Source organism: Notechis scutatus, chromosome 3, assembly GCF_049901735.1.
Source record: "Notechis scutatus isolate UNSWTSFEM ecotype Mainland chromosome 3, rNotScu1.2, whole genome shotgun sequence".
Lineage (NCBI taxonomy): Eukaryota > Metazoa > Chordata > Lepidosauria > Squamata > Elapidae > Notechis > Notechis scutatus.
The window spans coordinates 148112793-148137235 of NC_142011.1; the positions used below are offsets into that span (position 1 = coordinate 148112793).

At 37.7% G+C, this 24443-nt stretch overlaps 1 protein-coding gene across 3 annotated transcripts in view; it reads right to left on the bottom strand.

Moving 5' to 3' along the window:
* Positions 1-24443, bottom strand: part of RIPOR2 (RHO family interacting cell polarization regulator 2) — a 114241-nt gene that overhangs the window by 57136 nt on the left and 32662 nt on the right. The window contains exon 1 of one of the 3 annotated variants that reach the window (XM_087961414.1): positions 11388-11518. The exons of the other annotated variants lie outside the window; for them this stretch is intronic. Within the exon in view, the coding sequence (XP_087817540.1) occupies positions 11388-11454 (67 nt within the window). The 5' untranslated portion in view covers positions 11455-11518. Of the gene's footprint in view, positions 1-11387; positions 11519-24443 lie in introns of those variants that run through there. 3 annotated transcript variants of the gene reach the window in all.

The following is a 24443-nucleotide window of genomic DNA, read 5'->3' on the forward strand; positions in this document are numbered from 1 at the left end:
GGTCAGCAAAAGTCCACAGATAATAACATGTTTATTTTTACCTTGATCAAATAAACCAACTTTATATTCCTCCCTTTTACTTTTAACAATTGTAATATTTTTATACTTCTTTTATTTACTTTTAACAATCTTGACCCTTAATCCCCTCAAATAAAGTCCTGCAGCTTGATTTTGTCTCATTTACTCTTTTTCTAAATAATAATTTGTATTGAATTTTAAAATTACAAAGGTAAAAAAAACTAATGCAAACAAGGAAAATATAAACAAGCAGAAAAAATGGAAGTATGATTGGGAGGAAGGAGGGGTGGGGAAAGGAGGAAACACATACAAAAAAAAGAAACTAAACAAAGGAATAGAAAGAACTTCCCCTTTCATCAAAACAAATACAACATTTTCAACAGCCTGACACCTTATTTAATATTTCAACCAAAACTCTGTTCATCCTATATCTCATGTTTTATCCACTTACAAATAATAAAGCTTATTGCATTTCTTTTCATTTTCTTTCTTTTTCCCTTCTCACAAGATTCTTCACAACTTTAATAGATCCCTTTTAAAAATCTAATATAAGGAAATTTACTTTTTTTTGTTTGGTAAAAAAATCAATCAGTTGCATTTGTCTAGTTAGGGTAGCATCTTCTTCCACATAGCTCATCATTTTTAGATCCACTTTCAAATCAGACTCATTCCTTTCCAGTAAAACTTGCTTCTTTTCCACATCATCTTCCAAACACACTTTATCTATAATGGCAGACACTTTAAAATTAACTTATGTCCAACGTTAAAGTATTTTGTTCTATTCTGTCATTAGCTAGTCAAATTTAAGTACTCTTCTCATTTAATTGTAATCTTTAATTCACCTTCTGGTTTCCTCTAGTAGCCAACCTGCAAAATCCCATCTTATTTTTTTTTAAAGTACTGAAATAGTAACATTTTCCCACGGGAAGATTATCGCAATTACTTTTAAAATCTTATTTCAAATCCATTAGTCCATCTATAATGTTCAAAAATCAACATTCTAATCCTCCTTTTGCTGTTCATTTGAAGAATGGGCTTTGGATTTGTGGCCAGAATGATTCCAGGAAAATGCCATGAATAGGGGTTGGCTCTCCTGTTTAGACACCTTCCACTATTGGGGAGTCCTTCTAAATCACAGCACGTGCTGTGGGAGCACATGGAAGCTATGGCTAAAAGGGTTTACAGTGTTACATCCTGTGTGCCAATTAAGAGAGGTGTTACATCCTGTGTGCCAATTAGTGACTCCTGTTCTAGTCACCTCCCAACTAGATTACTGCAATGTACTCTATGTATTTTCAAAGAACATTTGAATGATACAGCTAGTGCAGAATGCAATGGTTTGGACAATGATAGATATACAATATACTCGGGTGACTGGGTAACCCCAGTGCTTTGGGAACTGCGCTTGTTATTAGTCAACTGCCAAGTGCAATTCAAGGTGCTCGATGTTACCTTTAAGGTCCTACGTAACTCCAGATATGGTTATCTGAAGATCCACCTGTTTCTGTATCCAAATGCCTATCCAACTAGATCAAAAAGGGACAATTCCCTTTGGGAATTATGCCCATATGGGAGTATCACCTTGGAGGTAGGCATTCTTAATGGCTCTCTCTATTCTTTGGAACTTTCTCCCAGTAGGGATCGAGTCAGCCTTATTCCTCCTAGGCTTTGGCAAAAGTTTTGTAGTTCTGTCAGTTCTACATTGCAGAAAGGTAGTCTGACTTGAAAGTGTAATTCATGCCCTACAGCATTTGTGGATTTTTGTTTGTTTAAATGTTATACTTATATGTGCATGTGGTTTCATGGGGTATTCATATGTCTTTATTGTTAATTATCTAGCTTTTGCAAGAATATACAGCAAACAAACATGTAAATAGGTAAATAGAAACAATACTAATAGAGCACTGCTAATTTTACCACTGGCAAATCTGGAGTCTTGCTTAAACAAAATATGATAACTGAATGTGCAGAAACTTAACTTACTTTATAAGGCTGGCGTTATTATTAGAAAACAAATGGAAAAATTGCCAGACCTGGATAACTAAAGCAACATGTATAATGTAACCACCAAAGCCAATACTCTTAAACAGAGATTATGAAAAATGCTTAGTAAAATAATACCCTCCCTGTGATCTGTCTAAGCTATATAAAGTAAGGCCAGAACATTTTCTCTGGCTAAGCTGGTATGTATGAGGTGACTTTTTTTATCAATATATATATATGTCTGGAAATATTAGTGTGGGAGGATAAATAGGGATTGGAGACAGGAAGCAGATTTGCAGACAGTTGAAGAAGATATGAAATATCCTCATTCATTCCAATGTCACGTCTAATGAACAGGTTTGCAGATCTTTGTAGTCCTTCAAGTATCATAAAATCTGACAGATCAGATAGTACCCTGGGATTTTTATGAACACACGAACAGTGTGAAGTTTTATCAATTGTTCCTATACTGTTATTAAGGTGCAAGTCATTTGCAAACTGCAATTATTTTGCTCCCAAAGAAAAGAAAAGTTGATGGGAAACACTTTTTGTCATTTCAGCTGCATTAATTAAGTCTCTGCAATAGGAACTGTTATGTGGCAAAATAAAATCTAACTATAAAAGCTATTTTAGTTATTGGGTTATAATGTACGAGGCATAATATAAAGGCATAACTATAAATGTACAACTTAATATATTTATATTTAAACTTCCATAAATCCAGAAAGAGTTTTTTTTATGGAAGAAATTAAAACAGTGAAATAAGCTGCATTATATATTAAGTACATTCTGTTAAATTCATTCATTTCTAAAGAAAAAGATTATTAAAAATGGGGAAAATGTTCCTAAAAGTAATCATATCTAAAAAAAAATGCCCAATTTCCCCAATCTAGGCAATGGGAGCTACATAATTGTGCAACACTGATACATGTACAACACAGTGGAGCTCTTATTGTGTGGTCAAGTTTACATCTGCCTTTAATACTTTCCCCCAATGGACACTGTTCTTCCAGTATCTTCCAGTTTTGGTGGAGTGGGGTTTATTTGTAGTTCCTTGATTAGGGCATCTGCTTCATTTCTCTAGTGTTAATTTCTTCTTATCTGGCTGCTGGAGAGGATGCATTGTTTCCTTGTCTTTGTTTTCTTCTTAGCTTTATTGTCTCTTGAATGGTATATAAATGTGATTTATCTCTATGTGTCTATTGATGCCTATTGCATATTTGTCTGAATGCCGTGTTTCCAGGATATTAACATAGTTCAAAAAGTACTGACAACCAAATTAGTAGAGTTGAAGGAGAATAAAGTGAATAAACACAAATTTTACAGAAATAATGAAAAAGCATCTGAGTATCTTGGTAGATTTGAAAATAAGAATATGGATTATAAGTTATAAAACTTGCACATGCTTATAGTATATAAGTTGGTAGATATATAATAATAGTGGTCTCTTTGTTGAAGGAAGCAAAAATGATATTGTATAATAATTTGTTCTATCTACTACTGTCATATTGAAATAAGACTTGGAAATGTTAATCTGTATGTAGCAGTAATAGATTATTGAAGAAGTAAGCGTGATAAAAAAAAAAGATGAAATATGACTATGAATTAATGTTTTAAGTGTTTTAGTTAGATACAGAGAATTAATGAGAATCTTATTGAAAAGCAAGTATAAGAAAAAGAGTAAATAGATAGAAAGGAATTGAGGCTGAACAACTGATGACATGTTGCATAAGAGAAATGTAAGTTTAATTGTAGACCATAAATTCATAGATGGATGTCGTAGAAGCAAGAATAGTTTTCAATAAAAAAGTAGACGTATAGTGATTGATATTCATGTAAACAAGGTTTATTGAAATTTCTTTCCCTTACCTTCCCTGCCAGTAATTTTTTAAGCTCACAACTTGTTATACACTTTTTCTCTGCACTGTGTAATATTGCTTATCCCAAAAGGAACCACATGATATGTATGATGTTCATAGCCTTGATCTGCTTTAGGCATTTGTTACAAAAGCTAATTTAAAAATGCTTGAATAAAATCATTAACTTTAAAATATTATGCATACATGATACAAATCATTATTGACCCAAAATCTCATACTCAAAAGAGCTACTTCCTATTCTCGTTATTTTAAGTTGAGAAAGTCCAGTTATTCTTAGAATAGAAAGTCCAGGCCAATTCTTAAACCTTGTACTTCAGGCAATCTCAGTTGTTTTTCAAACTGTCCTGGATAAGATCGAAAAAACTTCCCAATGTTACTGAATGAAAATGGCATGGGAAAAATTATGCAAAAACACCTGTACCAATATTGCTTTGCCTTTTTGTCAAAAAGTAGGCAGTTCTGAACAATAAAATATTTAGATCTTATCACATGCTATTTTCCTAGTTTCTTCATAACTGTCAGATTTGGAACAAACCTTTTCTTAAATCACTTACTGTATGCTACAGCATCCTTTGTCTTGAAGCACACACTGCTCCTGAGAACCAGAGCAATATACAAAACACTGTATTCGATATGGCTTGTTAAACTAACAGACCAGTTTGTTTGAACTGAATATATTGTATATATTACAAAAGTGGAAAAGTGACAACACAATAACGTATTTTCTTATGAACCTTTTTCCCCTAATATTTTATCATCAATTCAACTATTATTTTCTCAGAATCCGAAGTTTCAAATATTTTTGAAGTCATTAGCAATAGCTGAAAATATGCTGTGTCAATGTATGGTGCTGGTGATTCAAGAAGCAGATACTGTTTAGGAGCAAGATATGAGTTCTTCCTGAAATCCGTTTTAATTTCTAGTGACTTGTAAAATACAGATTTGAGTGATGAAAATGGAATGTGCAGGAACACTGCAATTCTAATGAAATACTAATTAATATTCAGAAATTTGTTCAAATAATCCTATGCAGCAAGATTTCTATTTGCACTGAGCGTTCCTATTACGACAGAATGCAATGGTTTAGAGGGAGGTTAGATGGGAAGAATGAATTGCAAAAGCACTTTACTAGAATTTGTCCTGGCACTAACTTAGTTGCAGAAATTTGCCATCTCCTTACTTCCTCTTGCATACAGGAAGAACATAGAAAGGAAGAAGCACCAAATGATGCAACTGAATATGGGAACATCACTGCAATTTAAGTAAAATATATTGCACTTATCTTTTAGGGGACACAAAAAATATTTGAAGACACTCTCCATCTCTTACCCCAGATTCAATAGAATAATATTTTTATGTACATAGTTATGTACATAGTGGTTAGTAATTTCATAAAAGTTCTTCCATTTTCACCATTTACTATTTGAAATGGAATAATTGAAGAACAGACAGCCTTCTTTAAGTGGTAAAGGCTGTGCTGTCGAGCACTTCAGATTAAAAGAAAAAATGTGTACTAGAGCAAGCAGAGTGGAAATGCAGCACCTTTTTGTAACCTTTTTAGGTTACAAGAACTTATAAAGATAGAATATTTGTAAGAACTATGAACCACTGAAACTGAGGAGGTAGCAACACCTAATAATAACTCTATTCGGCTGACAATATAGAGAAAATTTAAGTATAAAAGTTTAAATATCTGGTAAGCCAAATTCAGAATATATTTTATGAAATATTTTAACTTTTCCATTTTTATATTTTTTTAATGCTTCTGTTAGTTTAAGTAGTTCCCTTGGCACCATTTCTTCTTTGTCTTTTCATGTTCAGAATACACTTGCAACATTTTGCAGTGTTTTTAAGTGTTTCTATCATCCACACTTATTTAGATGCCATGTCTTCTGAGATATAATAGTTTCCAAGGTCTTGAACTCTTGGATTCCCTCATTTTTACCTGTGAGATATCTAGGATCCTGTTCTTTTTCATCCATAATCTTTTGTGAGTGAGAAAAAGCCATTAAGTCAAATATAATTTTCTGGTTAAAAAGACCTTTCAGGCTCCTGAAGTACCGAGAAAACGTCAAATAATTAAGTCATAATATCTAATAAAGGAGAAAAAAATTACATTATCAATGTAACTGGATAAATTGAAATTCAATGGAATTTCATTTCATTTCATTTCTGACATACACTGTTTAACTGAAAGCAAAACAAAATTTGGCTGCATTGATCCAAAAATCCAATGGCAAAAAATTACTTGCATAGATTAGAGACAGAGGTCATCTATCACTCTTTCCCATTGTGGATCCATCAATACTGAAATCCAAACATTCAGAAATGATATAAATTTTCCAACTTTAAAGAGTTTTAAGTTAGCATTTGAACAAATGAATTTTAATAGGCATTGTTTGAAGCATGAAGACACAAATTTAACTGGTTGAATATTGATAGTGTTAGTCACTCTCTTGAGCCAAACCCTCTTCTGAACTTTCTTTCCTGGGACCTTTTCCATTTTTATACCTTTCTATTATTCTCTGCCTGTTATTCTTCATCTCCCTCTTGAAAACAGTACTCATCAATATTGTAAATTGGTTCACATACAAATGTGGTTGTTTGTTTTGGTTAATGGGATGAGCTTTAGGAATAGCAAAATGAATCAGATGCTTTATTCTGGCAAGCAGCAGTTTGGTTAACACGTTCACCACAAAATCCTGGTAGGGAGGAAGAAAATTGTATTGTTTTTTAAATTGCACGTTTCTGTAATTCTAGTGAAGAAATACTGAAAACTTATTTACATTAATTTTCAAAGGCATGAATTATTTCTATCAAACAAATTATTGGAACCTTTGGGTTAATACCCTGTTTCTCCAACAATACGGCCTCCCCAAATAGGAAGTCCCAGCATGTTTTATAGGCATGAAATGAAATTAAGCCCCTCCACCCAAATTAAGGCCTATATTAAAACATGCAAAATGGGGGGGAATGGTGGGGGGGCTTGCCGTTAGGAAGTACTTTTGTTGCACACCCAGATATGGTACTGCCTACGTTGACCCCGATACGAAGTGCCCCATCAACGCTGAGGTCAACATCCAAGCCGTCGCCGCCCGCCCGAAGATGCAAGGGGAAATAAGTCACCCCCAAAAAGACGGCCTAGCCATTTTTTCGGGGCTCAAAAAAAAATAAGACCCAGCCTTATTATATGAGAAACACGGTAACAAACTGCACACTCAGTATTTGCTTAAGTATGTTCAGTGAAAAACATATAAAGTAGCTGTGTTACAACACTACACTGAACTACAGGTGAAACTCGAAAAATTAGAATATTGTACAAAAGTTCATTTATTTCAGTAATGTAACTTAAAAAGTGAAACTAATATATGAGATAGACTCATTACATGCAAAGCAAGATAATTCAAGCTGTGATTTGTCATAATTGAGATGATTATGGCTTACAGCTCATGAAAACCCCAAATCCACATTCTCAGAAAATTAGAATATTACATGCAATCAATAAAACAAGTATTGTACATAGAACAATATCGGACCTCTGAAAAATATAAGCATGCAGATGTACTCAGTACTTGGTTTGGGCCCCTTTTGCAGCAATTACTGCCTCAGTGCGGCGTGGCATGGAAGCTATCAGCCTGTGGCACTGCTGAGGTGTTATGGAAGACCAGGATGCTTCAATAGCGGCCTTCGGCTCTTCTGCATTGTTCGGTCTCATGTCTATCATCTTTCTCTTGGCAATGCCCCATGGAGTCTCTATGGGGTTCAGGTCAGGCGAGTTTGCTGGCCAATCAAAGCACAGTAATCCCACGGTCATTGAACCAGGTTTTTGTGCTTTTGGCAGTGTGGGCAGGTGCCAAGTCCTGCTGGAAAATGAAGCCAGCATCCCCATAAAGCTGGTCTGCGGAAGAAAGCATGAAGTGCTCCAAAATCTCCTGCTAGACGGCTGCGTTGACCCTGGACTTAATGAAGCACAATGGACCAACACCAGCAGATGACATGGCTCCCCAAATCAACACAGACTGTGGACTTCAAGCATCTTGCAGTGTGTGCTCCTCCATTCTTCCTCCAGACTCTGGGTCCTTGGTTTCCAAATGAGATGCAAAAGTTGCTCTCATCAGAAAAGAGGACTTTGGACCATGAGCAACAGACCAGTTCTGTTTTTCTTTAGCCCAGGTAAGACGCTTCTGACATTGTTTGCTATTCAGGAGCAGCTTGACAAGAGGAATACGACATTTGAAGCCCATGTCCAGGATCCGTCTGTGTGTGGTGGCTCTTGATCCACTGACTCCAGCCTCAGTCCACTCCTTGTGAAAGTCCCCAACACTTTTGAATGGCCTTTTCCTGACAATCCTCTCCAGGCTGTGGTCATACCTGCTGCTTGTGCACCTTTTTCTTCCACACTTTTCCCTTCCACATAACTTTCTATTAATGTGCTTTGATACAGCACTTTGGGAACATCCAGCTTCTTTTGCAATTACCTTTTGAGGCTTTCCCTCCTTATGGAGGATGTCAATGATGGTTTTCTGCACAACTGTCAGGTCAGCAGTCTTTTCCATGATTGTGATTCCTACTGAACCAGACTGAGAGACCATTTAAAGGCTCAGGAACCCTTTGCAGGTGATATGGCTTAATTAGCTGATTAGAGTGGGACACTTTGAGCCAAGAATATTGAACCTTTTCACAATATTCTAATTTTCTGAGATTGTGGATTTGGGGTTTTCATGAGCTGTAAGCCATAATCATCTCAATTATGACACATCACGGCTTGAACTGTCGTGCTTTGCATGTAATGAGTCTATCTCATATATTAGGTTCACCTTTTAAGTTGCATTACTGAAATAAATGAACTTTTGCACGATATTCTAATTTTTTGAGTTTCACCTGTAGTATATTATACTGAAGAATAGTATCTCCACAAAACTTCCAGCTACAAAAAGTAAAATAATGTATATAAAAATCTGATGCTTTGAAGAAGGAGTAAATGCAAATTTTGCCAACACATTTTCATGGATATGGAAGGTGCTCTGAGTTGAAAAGGTGCAAATTACTTACATGATAGCAGTAAAATACAGAAGTGCTTACAATAAGAATTAAAATACTAACTGCTCTTAAAAGTAGAACATTATTTAGTAACCTCATTCTGTCAAAGTAAATAAATTCAGCAAGTTATTTTCCGCAGTTTCTTTAACTCCTGATGTGCAAGTATTTGCATCTCTGCCATTTGCCGCTGTTTGAAGATCACACACAGTTTGGATAAAGGCGCATGCAGCTTCAAAAAGAAGGCCTGGCACATCCAGAAATTGCCTTGCAAAGGTGCCCCTTGTCAGCAGCAGGAGGAAAATGATGACAAAAATCAGGTGGAGAGACCAGGGCTGGCAAAGGCAGCTGAGTACGGTGTGGCCAAAAGGGCAGAGATGGGGGGATGGAGATGCAAAGGAGGCAGTCTGAGGCTTGGGGTGGGAGAGAACTACACAGGAATGGCTTCCATCAAGATGAGTCCTCACCTAATAATCAGATGGGATTTGGTTAACAGCAGAAACCAGGATTGCCAGAATTGCTCTCCCTAAGTCAGGGGTCCCCAACCCCAATGCCGTGGCCCACTACCGGGCCATGACCTGTTCGAAACCGGTCTGCATGTGAGATGGGCAAGTGTGTGCATGTGTGAGTGAAGTTCCACTCACGCAAGTGGCAGGCAAGTGTGTGCACAAAGTGCTACTCATGGGAGCAGTGGGTCCTTGCGCTCACACACGAAGCTCCACTTGCATGAGCAGAGAGCATTTAAGCGGAGAGCACTTGTGCTTGTGAGCAAATGTCTGCTTGCACATGAAGCTCCATTGGCGTGAGTGGAGGCCATACCCAGCTGCCACTCGCAACAATGGAGCTATGCGCATGTGTATGTGCCTACCACTCACACACACCCTGCTGCACCAGGCTAGGTCGCCAAGCTGGAAAGGTTGGGGACCGCTGCCCTAAGTGATGTAGTTATGTGACATTTCACTTTATGACTGCATTGTTTAGAAACGGAAATTCTGGTCCCAACTACTATTGTTAACCAAAGTCCAACCTGTACAGTGAAGTAATATACTGTACATATTTTACAAATATGTTATCTTTATTATTATTATAAACATATTGTAAATAGAAATCTCCATCCATGCTCATTATTCCAGTTGACACCCCTTGGCCTTCTAGTAAGTTTGCTGTTAAGAGCCCAGAAGTTCAATGCTAAAGGAGGTGTACAATTGTCCTGCTGATTGTAATATTCATAAATGAAGACATGAAAATAATGTGCATATTGCCTCTGACTTTCTAACAAAGTTGAACAAAACACTGCAGCAGTCTAAACACTCTTTGCCACTTTTTAATGCATGTTCTTTTGAAAGTCTGGGAAACCCACAACTGCATTATTCCTGCACTTGCTTTGTTCACCCATATGCTTCATACAATTTTGCTTTTCGTAAAAGTTTCCAGGATGTCACTTTTTGAATTAAAATGCATTTTAAATTTAATTAAACTTAATTTATCTAACACAGGGGTCTCAAACACAATTTACCTGGGGGCCGCTGGAGGCAGAGTCTGGGTGAGGCTGGGCTGCATAATATTATACTTTATATTATACTTTATATTTATATTATACACTAATATTATGGGGGCCACAGGATATCGTCCTGCGGGCCACAATTGGCCCGCGGGCTGCGAGAATGAGACCTCTGATCTAACACAAATGTTTAACATCTATACATACATTTTTTTCTCTAAGGGGAAATATATAAACAAGGTAGTTGAGTGGTATGAGCTCAATAAAATAAATGAGGAACTGATGTTAAAAGATACCAGTATGATTGTTGACCCCCAAACTGCTTATGACCAAGTTAAAATTTCAACTGGGAAGTGAACATTACATTTTATATATGTTGACAATTCAGAGAGCAAAAGCCGATAAACTATCAATACTATATCCATTGTCTTTTTTAAAAAAAATTATCTGAAAATTGATGTCTTTCATTCTGAAACTGAAGAGACATGATAACTGTATTGAAACTACAAGTATTGCCATTTTTTTTACCTGTCTGCTGAAAATGAAAACTGTATTAGTGCAAGAGTTACAACTACAGTTGCTGGAATAGTTTGTTGATTGCAATCACAGATAGCTCATGTTAATATAATTACTATGGAATGTAATTATAATTGAATTTGGATTACAAATTAAGCTACAATCTTGTGTAGATTTAATAGAGAGTAACTCCCCTATTGAGTCCTACTTCTGAGTGAAAACTTCTTTGCAAAAATACTTTTAGAACTCATTTCTCTACTTATTATAAATCTAATTTATTGTTTTGCATATTCTTCTAGCACTTTATTTAACCTAAACAACTTATCTTTGTGAAAGGTTTATCCTTAGCTTTCTTATACTCAACATTTGGACCTTTAAGAAATCAGTAATATGCCATTAACCTACAACCAGCATGTAACAGCTAAAAAACGGTGTTATAGAATGTAATTTACCTTCACAGATGGTATCATCCGCTTCATCAAGCACAAATAGATCTTCTTCCAAATGCATCATGATCATGAGTAAGCTGAACAACTACTGAATATTAGGGTTGCTTTCAATACTACAACAGATCTACTTCCTTGCATGAGCTTCTTCTCTGCTGTTGGCTGTAACAACTTCCTCATCTGCACTATTAGAGCAGTCTCATTTACATACATATGGTAGTTTCTGCTTTCTTTTCCCCTTTTCTGTAACTTTTGAGACTTGAAGTGACTTATTTCCTCTAAGGCTAAGAATATAAACCCAAGGATTCAGAATGAAGAATGAATCAATTTCACTGTTAATCCATTTCTAAAATACTCTAAAGAACTGTGTTACATAATTAGCACATTGTTAAAAAGAGAAAGCCTGGTTGTATTAATTTGCTGTTTCTTTTAAATTAGGAGTATTTCACCCAACAAATTCTGTAAAGTTTGAATGTTCACACATGTATCAGATATATAATCATATATTACTGCCTCATAACTTAATATTGTTATACTGCATAGAAGAGATTGCAACCTGAGATATAACTTGCAATCTACATGTAAACCTTCATGTATAAACAGCATGCAATTTATGGTTTGTGCATAAGTTGGGAAGTCAATATCAAACAAATTTACCATGATCGACTTATGGCAATCAATGTTTTCTCAAGTTCTTTCTTAATCACATTCTCATTGAAGAAATCTAATATGAATGTTCAGAAAGCTAGTGAATATTTGGTAACAGTTCTTGTTTAATAGCCACTTGTTTGATGATTGTTCAAACTTATGACAGTGGTGAACAAGTGTTAGTTAAAATTTGACCTTGTACTTATGGTTTTCATAGCATCCAGCAGTCATGATTGTGATTTGCAACTTTCCCTGCTGGCTTCCCACAAGCAAAGTCAATGAGGAAACTAGGAGGAAATCAAGACACATGAGTTCCTCGCTTAATGGCCTATGTGATCCTTGTTTAATGAAGGCAATCAGTACTGCTGTCACTAAGTGGTGCAGTCGTGGTTTTTCAACTTACAACTGGGTTGCTTAATAATAACGTTTATGATACTGATTAGAACAATAAAATGATGACTATATGTAATTTTATTTGGTTGGGAGCCTCTCTTTTTTTAAAAAAAATTGAGGCCCACAAACAGGATATGAAGGCAATTAATTTTATTTCCTCCCACCAAACAGTAATCAAAATCTGATCTATGGAGATGTGATCTGCCATTTTAGTCAGTTTTGCCAGCTAGACTAAGAGTTTTTTTCCAATATGGTCTTCAGCCAATCAGATAATGAAAAGCCTATAAGCAAATAACCAGCTCAGAGAACATCAAGGACGTCCATTGAGCTATGGTTAGTCATCTACTGAATGAACTCTAGTTGAATGGTTTCATATAACAAACTATATAATACAATTTAAAACTATTCATGGGTGGGTTAGTGCAACAGTTAGATCAAAGGCAAAGCAGCGACATTATGTCATAGCATGACACAGAAAAGTCCAGAGGCATTCAAAATTCTAGATGACTTCCAGTATCCTCCTTTTGAAATATATTTTCTTCAAAGACAAATTTTAGCTTTTGTATTTCTGATTTATTTAATTCTTAAACTTGATTTCTTTGTTCTGTTGCAGAAGTCACTATGCATCATTTTCAAATACAGCACAGAAGTGTTTACACATTTTACACTGTTTCTAAAATGTTAAAGAATGAATCAACTCCTAGAAGTTCTTTTCTTGTTATTACACTAGGTCTCCCTTGAATTTGGACCAGTTTTCTACATACATCACTTTCAAAGCACCGGAGGTCTATTCTCTTGACAGACTTCGTTGCTATTTTTTCACAACTTAAAAAAAGCATCAAAAGGCTGTTTTCTTTGGGGAAAACAATGGTCACCTACATGAACACACACACAACCCTGGTGACGAATGCCCTGACTCAAGTTCTTTATTCAAAAGACCCTTAAGAAGTCTCTCTGTTCCTTTCTTAAATGGCAATCTAATCTACAATATAACAAACCTCCCACACACACACAAAGACCCAAAAGGAGGACAGACACAGAGAAAAGATGATGACATTGTAGGGAAAAAAATGTTTCCCAATTGTAATTATCTACAGATTGTTTAAATCTGTCTCTTTTTTGAGATGTTCATTTTTTTAGCAGCTTTAACCTAAATGATTGTCAATTTCTCTTTTGCACACTGCTCTAAGATTTTTCTATTTTCAAGCTTTTATACCTTAACTTTTGTTTGGAAAAATCTTCTGCATTTCTTTTTCTTATTCAAAGAACACAAAAAGTTGCCACACAGTAGGTCAGAATATATTTCTAGTCTAACAGAAATTATTAGAGAATATTTCAAATAGAGGGACTTTCCTAGTGCAGCTTGTCAAAGTGGGAAAATCAGCAACTAATACTGTACAATTTGTGTTATTCTCAACAACTTACAACCATCAAAAACTACAACATGCAGTGAAAGCTGAATGCTAAAGTTTTTATCAGAAGAAACCTGATGACAAACTAATTTCAAAAATGTTATAATAATAGCATTAACATGAATATATAAATTGGTGGAATGCATTGTACATTCATCTGACATCAATTTGACACAAGTGCAATACAGTGATGACCGTATAATTACATATGCCCAATTGGATAAACTCTCACATGATGGAGAGATGGACAACAAAAATATCTTAACCCCAACTGGATCACCGCAGCAAAAAACTGAACAAATATAAATATCGCTACAAGCAATCACTTTGGATATCAACTTTATCCAGATGAATAGAATAATAAAATTTGAAGTGTGAAAGTAAAGTACATGGGCACTCATATTAAAGAACAGCAATGAATTCTAGAATTTTGCAGTTAATACCAAAATACCAAACTAGTACCTAGTACCTAGTACCAAAAGAACTAGGTTTCCCACCCTGCCATTTAGGCAGTAACTCCCAGGAGGATGCTGTATCAGTCAAGTCAAATCTATTAAGAGTTAGATGTTATGGTTGAGATGATATAGTTGTTCAAATTCCAATTCAGGTACAAAGCTTACTGAATGATTTCCCACCCAGCATTCTCTCAGAGGAATTCTGGAAATTCTTGCCGGAATTAATAGGGAATTTTCCTTCCTTCCTTCCCACAGAAAGAAACTAAAATGAAATAATTTGCATCGTATAAGAATTGACAGGTGGATATAATATATTTAAGCAAGCAAGAATAGATCTTATATGAAAACTTGGGTGACAGTAGAGCTGTGAAATCACAAGCATATAAAATGGAGATGGTCAGCAAGGTAAAAAAAGAGAAGATTCTCTTTTTTATTATTATTAAGTTAATTTTTGTATTATCTTTTCTTTTTAATGCTCTGTCCACAACCCAGAGTTCCTGTCATGACATGGATGGCTATATAAATACTTTAAATCAATCAGATCGTGAGATGGAGAATGATTATCCATTATAATGTATTTCAAATTAACTGGCACTTTCCCTTACTATTGTTATATGGATACTCTGGTTGAAAATTAGAAACTGCCTCACATTTTGTACATTTGAAGAAGTTTCATAAGACATAAACAAAACCCTGCACTATAGCCAAGCCTTAAAATCTTAAACAGCGTTTTTTCTCTATGTAATGGCTAGGTAAATGCCAATTTTACATATACATTTCTCTAAATCTTTGCAATAGTTCCATTACTTCCATAGCAGTAACTTGGGAATAAATGTTTTAAACACTTTCCTTAGTGTTTGTAACAAACTTCAAAATGGTTGTGATGCAAAATGTCCTTTCTCTGTACTTACCAATGGTTGCTACATCAAATGTCCACAGAATCTTCTGAATAATTTCAACAGCGCTGTTGTTTCCTTTTTTTATGAACCACAAAATAAGGAATACACGTGAGAACGGAACCTGTGGTAAGGGAACCCAACCGCAAGTAATGTCCCCCCCTGCACAATTTCCATTCTGACAAAAAAAAAAACCCACCTCTGAATGTAACAAATGTGCAAAAAAAAGAAACTTGAACTTTAGGAACTACTGCAATCCTAAAGCTAGATTGCTTCAGACTCAAGTGGTTGAACAGAAAAACTGATTCTTATATTACAAGGCTCTTTGGAAATGTGAAGGAAAAGAAATTTTATATTGTGTTAAATTATTATAGATCAATGTTTCTCAACTTTGGCAATTTTAAGATGTGTCGACTTCAAATCACAGAATTCCTCAGCCAGTGTCTTAAGGTTGCCAAAACGGAGAAACATTGCCATTGATAAAATACTGTATAACAATGGGAGAATCCATATTTAACTAAAGTCTCCCTTTAATTCCAAGGGGTAAACACTTTAAATTATGCCAAAGTGACATAAACAGAGACTGAAACTGATTTAAAGGAAGATTACAATGCCTTCGCATAGCCTAACCTAGTTGTAGCCTAGCCTAGTCTAGCCGGACCATTCTACTAATGGGTTGTGCGGCATTATACATCAAGCTATCCATAAACGACAGCTTGTTGGTCATACCTTATGTAGCTGATTTCACAAATTATACTAAGCCAAAACAGACAAATCTTATTATGGCTTAATGTAATGTGTGAATAAAGTTATTATGGTCTCTCTAATCAGATTTGATGTCCCTTGTTATTATATACCTAAAACATGTGAAAATTAAGGTGTACAAAAAAAAAAAAAATAGAAAGCAAAGCATCCATAACAAGTTATTCTAAAATCTTGAAATGTTTGAACAACAGGCCAAAATGCTAGTTTTATTTATTATATATAAATTCAAGGTAAGATTAAGCATCAAATAGCAATCACTAACATAATAATCCATCCCCCCCCAAATATTAAAACAATAATAGCAGCACTGTTGGAGTCACCCAACTTTCTGAAGTGAAGAATTCAATAGGCACAGAAAATGTTTACGGGAAGGGCATTCTGCAATGTAGAAGTATTTGATGCCAGTAGAAGTCAATGAGTACTTTGCCTCTGGCATCAGATCCTGTGAACGGTCCACACATAGGACATTTGGAAGACTATAAAACTTATCCAGCCTCTACACAGAGCATAGCATTTAGCATACAGCATTTTGGGTTAATAGGTATTTTGAGTATGGGGTTAGGAGCTCTATGTTCACATAATTTTGGCCAATTCCTTGAAGTCCTCTTGGCCTTGAAAAAGACATGTTTGGTTTAAAGAGCTGGATGAAGTTGTATGTAAATGCCACCATTGGGCATCTGCTGATCTCCAACATCCTGGAAGGGTTCCATTGATGTAATAAGATTATTACAAATAGATTATTTTCCTCTTGCAGTACCTTCAAAATGTAATCTGAAATATTTTATAACTAGTGTTCCCAGAACTACTTTTATGAATAGCTATATAAAATTGTTATATGATTACTTTTATTGTTATTTATTGACTGACTGATTTAAACATGATTAGGTTTTTTGCATATTATTTATCTACAATGGGTCTATTTGTTTTATGTTATCTTATTATTATGCAATAATGTAAAATGCAAGAGCTGGCTTTGCCAGGAGCATGTGGATTCACATTTGAAAACTAAATACAGTATAATTTTTTGTGCTTCACTTTCCATCAAATGCAGAGAAGGCCAGTAGCAAGAAACTCTGTGAGTGGAGTCCAAATCATCAGGAAGGCAATGGTTTTGAATAATTCTGAATAATTCTGGAGACAAACAGAATTATCTGTGTTAGGGATATACACCCTAGCAGAACCTGAACGGCAGTCAGGCAGGCAGGCAAATATGTGAGATAAACGTTGTAGCTTACACTCAGTAAAACAGATACAATGTGCTAGTTAAATAGTTTATTCCAGTAATAGTTATAGCATAGTCAAACAGTCCATATATCATACACAAGTTCAGTCCGTGTCGAAAAAGAGGTCAGTAAACTTACAAATATTAGTCCTGTAATATATCTCTTCTCAGTTAGAGATATGAAGAAGTAAAACCTCTTTTCTTCATTCAGCAACAGCAGAGAAACACGCAGTTAACAATCCATCATCGTTAGCAAGCAAATCAGTAAGCCAGCAATCAATCAAGTTCTCTTGCTCCCTCTTATGGCAATTTACAGCCGCACCCAAAATTACATGCTTTGCAGTTAAAGTGACACACACATAAACTCACTATCATAGTTTATATATATTATTTTACCCAAACTACGTTAGGTAACCTATGTTATTCCTAACAATCTGAAATTGTCTCCAGAAGAACTCTGTTATTCTATGACATGCTCCCATCTTAGGAAGGATACCTTGCTAAAATATAGGAACAATGCTTATAATATATTTTGAATTGCAAAGCTGTTTCCAGTTAAGTCTAGATCACTGAGAATATACAAAGCATTGAAATGATAAAAATATTATAGCAATCTTTCCAGATTTTATAAAATTGATAACCAGATTTGCAAATTGACATGAATATCATATGGATTTTATAATAGGAGTTCAATTGACAATGCTTAATTTCTTCTTTTCCAATGGCAATCAGGCATCAAATATTTTCTTATCTACCCCAAAATCATCAGCTCTGTATGCATATGTTTATATCACATTATAGATAGGGGTGGGATTCAACCGTCTTTACTACCGGTTTGGTGATTACGTTTTGCGTGCGCATGCGGCTTGGTGCACATGTGTGCCCAACGTGTACGTGTAAAATAACCTTAGGCTGTGCCGTCCGGACATTCTAAAAGCCTCTTTTCCCCTGCTTTTTCAAACTCAGCTGTGCCTCCAAAGCAGCTGAGGTTGAAAAAGCAGGAAATAAAGGACAGGTAAGAGCCCAGGCAGGCGGGTGGGCCAGTTCTGTGTCTGCTGCTCTTCAGAGCTACCGGCTTTATAGAACCAGGCAGAACCACTGGCATCCCACCCCTGATTACAGATTAATTTAAATGTTTCAATCGATTTTTCCAGAGGTGCATTCTGATATATGATTATTACAGTTCCCATAAATACTAGCTATCATGACCTCTGGTTCATGCAAAGCAAAAGACTAGGAACATGTGGTTTAGAAAGACTTATAACTATTGGGAGTCAACTCAATTTTGAACCATACAATCCTATTTGAAGTCTTAAAAAGTCACTAGGAGCAAAATTTTCTAGTCATAGTTAATTGTACCTAGCCTCTAGCCACTTTATCTGTGTTTTTAGAACATACAGACATAAGATAGGAGGAGGGGACTGCAACATAAGCAATAGACTTTTCTCAGGGAGTATTTTGGTGTGTAAAACTGAAAAATATACTTTATTCAGACAATGTTTATACAGTGATTCAATTTACTTTAAGTGTATTAATGAAGTAAAAGTAGCCAAATTCAAGGAAAGGGTATTGGCTTACCTGAGACGCCCATTCTTGTTAGACTGAGAGAGAATCCAGCATAGGGACAGAGAAAATTCTGCCTCCTTCGTCTTGGGACTGAGCCTGCCCGCCTCTGTTGTCATGATTACCCAGCTTTCGGCAAAGTGATCTTGACGTGATGTGTCTTCTGTGAAAAAATAAGATTTACCTCCCCCTCAGAGACCTACCAGACCTCCCTAGGGTGGGGCTTGACTGTCTCGCAGTCTAACGAGAATGGGCGTCTCAGGTGAGCCAACGCCCTTTCTCTGTTATACTGCTGCGAGAGTCCAGGACAGGGATTTACCAAAGCTTGCATATCCCTGGGAGGGCTAAGTCTGGTCCAAATCTGTCTGCTCCGAGAGAACCCTCTGGAGCACCCGTCTGCCAAAGGCTGCATCTGCAGAAGCGAAAGTGTCCAAACGATAGTGACAGGTGAACGGGGAAGGCAATGACCAAATGGCAGCCCAGCAGGTCTCCTCTATAGAGGCCTGAGTAGCCCAAGCTGCTGTTGTAGCAGCACTCCTTGTGGAGTGAGTGGTAAGTCTACTGGGTACAGGAAGACCATGAGTCTCATAAGCCGTAGATATGCAGGACCAAATCCACCTGCCCATTGTAGATGGAGAGACCCTGTTGCCTAATGTGGCTGGTTGGAAAGACACAAATAGTGATTCCATTTTCCAGAAAGAAGATGTCCTTTTTACAGAGATGCATAGCACTCTGCAAACATTGAGAGTATGTCACTTCTTTTCAAGTACGTGGCTAGAGTTCAGACAAAAGTCCGGCAATACCAGCTTTTGGGGTCTAACCTCAGTATCACACTGTTATGGTGGAAAATGCACAAGTCTGCCCCAACAGAGATTGCTGACAGCTCTGAAACCCTTCTAGCCGACGTGATAGCTACCAAGACCACCTTGATTGTGAGGAACCTCAGGCCAATGGATCTCAATGGTTCAAAGAGAATCCCCGTAACAGTCTGTAGGACTTTTGATAGGTCCCTTATAGCAGGGATCCCCAACCTTTTTGACGCCGCGGCCCGGTACCGGCATCAGCTGGGCGCCGCGGCCCAATACTGGCATCAACTGGCGCCGCCATCTTTTTGACGAAAAAGTGCTTCCGGTGACCTCACCGGAAGCACTTTTTCGTCAAAAAGATGGCGGCGCTAGCGCCCGTGAGCTTTTCGGGTAGAAATGGCTTTCTACCCGAAAAGCTCACCGAGTGGCGCCGCCATCTTTTTGATGAAAAGGCTTCCGGTGAGCTTTCTACCCGGAAAAGCTCACCGGAAGCACTTTTTACCAAAAAGATGGCGGCGCCCAGCAACCAGCAGCCCGGTAAGAGTTGTTCCACGGACCGGTATCGGTCCACGGACCGGCGGTTGGGGACCCCTGCCTTATAGGATACCTGTGGGACTACAGGTGGTCGCAAGTTCGTAGCTCCCTTGAGGAACCTATGAACCAAGGGATGGTGGGAAAGAGATTCCAAAGTATCAGCAGATAAAACTGAGGACAAAGCCACCACCTGCCTGCAAAGAGTGTTGGGCAAGAGTCCTCTGTCCAGTCCGTCCTGGAGGAACTCCAGAACATCGCTAATAGAAGCAAGAAGTGGCCGAATGTTTAGTCTTACTACACCATAGGCAAAAGGTCCTCTAAGTGGCATCATATATGCGGTTAGTTGATGGTCTCCTAGAGGCCTGGATCGTAGCAATTACTTTGGAAGATAAACTGTCCTTCGCTAAAGATCCCCTCTCAATTGCCAGACGGCCAGCTGGAGCCACTGGGGCTCCAGATGAATCAGGGCCCCCTGGCTGAGGGAGATCTTGTTGGGGGGAAACCTCCAAGATTGTCCTTGATAGGTTCACCAGATCCGTGAACCAGAGATGTCTGGGCCAGGGATGTCTGGGAGTCCAGGAGCAAAATCTCCACCTTTTTTGACATCTTCCTGATTACAGCCGGAATGAAAAGAGGCGGAAAGGTGTACAGGAGACCCTGTGGCCACTAGCTCCGAAGGGCACTGATCCCTTCCACTCCCGGTGTGGTGAACCTGGTGAAGTACCTGGGCAGTTGGGCATTGATTGGAGAAGCAAACAAGTCCATGGCCAGTGTTCCAAAAATCTGTCATCTACCTAAATAAGTCCGGATGGAGACACCATTCTGAGTGGTCTATTTTGGCTCCACTTAGCCAATTGGCTTGTATGTTGTCGACCCCCGAAATGTGTTGCACCCTGAGGGATAGCAAGTATCTCTCCGCCCAAAGACCTAACTTGTCTGCCTCCTGCATGAGATTCTTGGATCTGGTTCCCCCTTGACGGATGATGTGGGCCCGGGCAGCCATATTGTCCATCAATATTAGGACATGAGTCCCTGCTCTCTGTCCCGAAACTGCCTGAGGGCCAAGTGAATGGCTCTGAGCGCCAGCCAATTGATTGGTCGAGTGCAGTCTAACTGAGACCACCGACACTGCACCATCTCTGATTGTAGATGTGCTCCCCAACCATAAAGGCTGGCATCGGTGGTGATAACCATGAGGCTGGACTCCTTGAAAAGTTGTCCCCTGCTGATGGCTTGGGGCTGCCACTACCGGAAGAATCGGATAACCAAAAGAGGGACCAGGATCTTGATTGATGAATGGCTCCTGCCTGACATCTGATAGGGAAGGAACCATTGTTGACGACCAGGCATGGAATCAAGCCCATGGGAGGATGGATATAAAAGGGCTGCCAATTTTTTTGTAAATACCCTGGGGGCTGAAGAAAGCCAGAATGGCAGGGCCCGATACTGTTAATTCTGTCGATTGTAATGGAACCAGAGAAATTTGTGATTGTAAGGCACAAATTGGCACATGGAGGTAAGCCTCCATCAGATCTATTGACATGAGGAAGTCGCCCTCCCGAACACTCTCTAGGATGGTCTGGAGTGACTGCATTTTGAAACGCCGGTAAAAGATATAGTTGTTCAGACGTTTGAAGTCCAGGATTGCTCTCCAACCCTCCCGAGGTCTTTGGGATGACAAATAGCCGGGAACAGAATCCCTGCTCTTGCTGATCCTCTGGTGCCGCATGGATAACTTGGATATCCACTAAGTGTTGAATGGTGGTTTCCATTAGGACCCTCCTGGCATTGTCCCGAGAGACAGGACAGCGTATAAAGAACCTTGGAGGAGAGGAGAGGAATTTGAGGTGAAGGCCTGACCTCACAGTCTGCAAAACCTAGGTGTCGGATGTTATATTCTCCCATTGAAAAATAAAAATGGACAGGCAGCCTCTGCTGCAGGGGGATAGACATGCAGTCACTTGGAACATTGGAAAGAACGACCCCCTCCACCTCGAAAGGGCCACTTGCCCTGAGATGGTGGTAGTTGTCTACCTGAACTCTCTGGCTGCTGCTCTAATCAGGCTGGAAAGGCCCTCTGAATGCGTAAAAATCTGGAACCAGAATCTTGTCTAAAGGAAGAGGGACGAAAGTATGGAGACAGTGTGTTAGGGTTTGGAGATTAACCCCTAGCAGAGTATTGCAGCAGTAGTCAAGCCAGGCAGCCAAAGGAGAGCGGAAGGGCCCCAGAGTATACACACACTGAACACAAACACTGTTTGTAGTTTAAATAGTTTTTAATCCAGTTAGACTCACTAGTATAGTCCAAGTTAAGAGTCCTGCAATATCTTTATCAGCCGATAAAGATATCTTTTCCTCCTCCGGTTTCACTCTCCAGAGAAACAAACGCTGGATATTCAGCAAACAGTAGCAAACAATAACAGTTCAGTCTCAGGCACTCACAGTCAGTAATCTCAGTTAGTCGCAGCAGCACACAGTTACAGTCAGTTACAGCCAGTACACAGTTACAGACAGTTACAGCCAGCAGACAGACAGAGACAGTAAGCTTTCCAGCTTCTAATGCTTCCTTATATTGTAACTTCTAACCGCACCCTTAATCGGCTAATTGCCTGCTGCATTGTGCTTAAAGTGATAAGCACTTAAACCATGATATCTAAGTTTTATATATTTATTCACCCAAACCATATTTGGTATCAATGTTATACCTAACATACTCCCTTTTGGGTGAAATAAATATATAATACCTTTACAATCTTATCCCATATTTTTCACAACTCTCCTGGTGCTTACTGGCACCTTGGGCTTTAGTAAAATTATCAGCTAAATTGTCCTCCGACATACAGTACTCTAGCTGAATCATCTTACTTCTTACAGATTGTCTCACGTTTAGGTATCTTAGATCTGTATGCTTGCTCCTTGTTTTTACTCCAATATTTGTGGCCATTTGAATTGCTGCCTGATTATCTTCATGAATAATTATAGGATAATCTACAGTTATACCTATATCAATTAACATTTGTTTATACATTATTAACTCTGTACATAACAATGATAAACAGGAGAATTCTGCCTCCATAGTAGACAAACTTATATGCTGTTGTCTAATTGACTTCCAGCCTATTAATGTATTACCCAGCATTATGGCTGTTCCTGAAGTCGACTTTCTAGTGTCTCTTTCTGATGCAAAGCTAGCATCTGCATAAGCACTCAAAATTAAATCACCCTTTGGTTCTAAATACAATGAATAATTCATTGTCTTTTTAAGATATCTTAATATCCTCTTAGCTGCATTCCAGTGTCTTTCACATGGTGCAGAATTGAATCTAGCCAACTGATTCACGCAGTACGATATATCTGGTCTAGACCAATTACTAATATAACTCAAACTACCAATTAAAGATTGATAAATCACTTTATCAAACTCAGGGCTTTGTACATCAGTGTTGCTAAACTCCTGACTCATTGGAGTCTTAGCTGGCTTACAAAGCTCCATCTTGTAATCTTTTAGCAATTTGCTTATCTTATCTTCCTGAGATATCTTAAAACCTTTCCGTGTTTTCTTTATATTCAAACCGAGATACTTCTTTATCTCACCTAATTGCTTGATCTTTATTCTCTTTCCTAATGATGCTATTATTTTATTTGCTTCATCATTAGTTTCAGTTATCAATGCAATGTCATCTGTGAATAGTAATAATAATGATACTTTCCCATTTGTCTCCCTCTTAAACAGACATGGATCGACTAAACCAGCTTTAAATCCTATATTGTCTAGTTCCTTTACAATATACTGGTTCCATTCATAGCCTGATTGTTTAAGACCATAGAGACTTTTCTTTAACAACCAACAATCATTATTATTCTTATTTTCACTTTTAATACCAACAGGTTTTTTCATATAAATAATATGTTTTAATGGGGCGTGCAAGTAAGCAGTTTCCACATCTAAATGGTTAACTATATAGTTTTTACTAGCTGCCCACACTAAAGCTGCCCTCAAGGTTGCTGCCTTAAGACTAGGTGCAAACACCTCATCATAGTCATTAGCATTCTGCCTAAAACCTTGGGCTACTAACCTTGCCTTATGGATTAAATTACCATCCTTATCTATTTTTACCTTAAATATCCATTTGCAGCCAATGGATTTCTTTCCTACAGGTAATTTGGCATTTTCATACACCTTCATATCACTTAATGAATTCAGTTCCTTATTCATTGCTGCATACCATCTTTCTTTTTCCTTATTAGGATACTTTTTAATTTCTTCTACAGAATTAGGAACTTGATTAATCTGGCACACTGTGTTAGCCTGGTACCTATCAGGCGGTCTAGATATACGTGTAGTTCTTCTGGGAATTACAGGGCTTA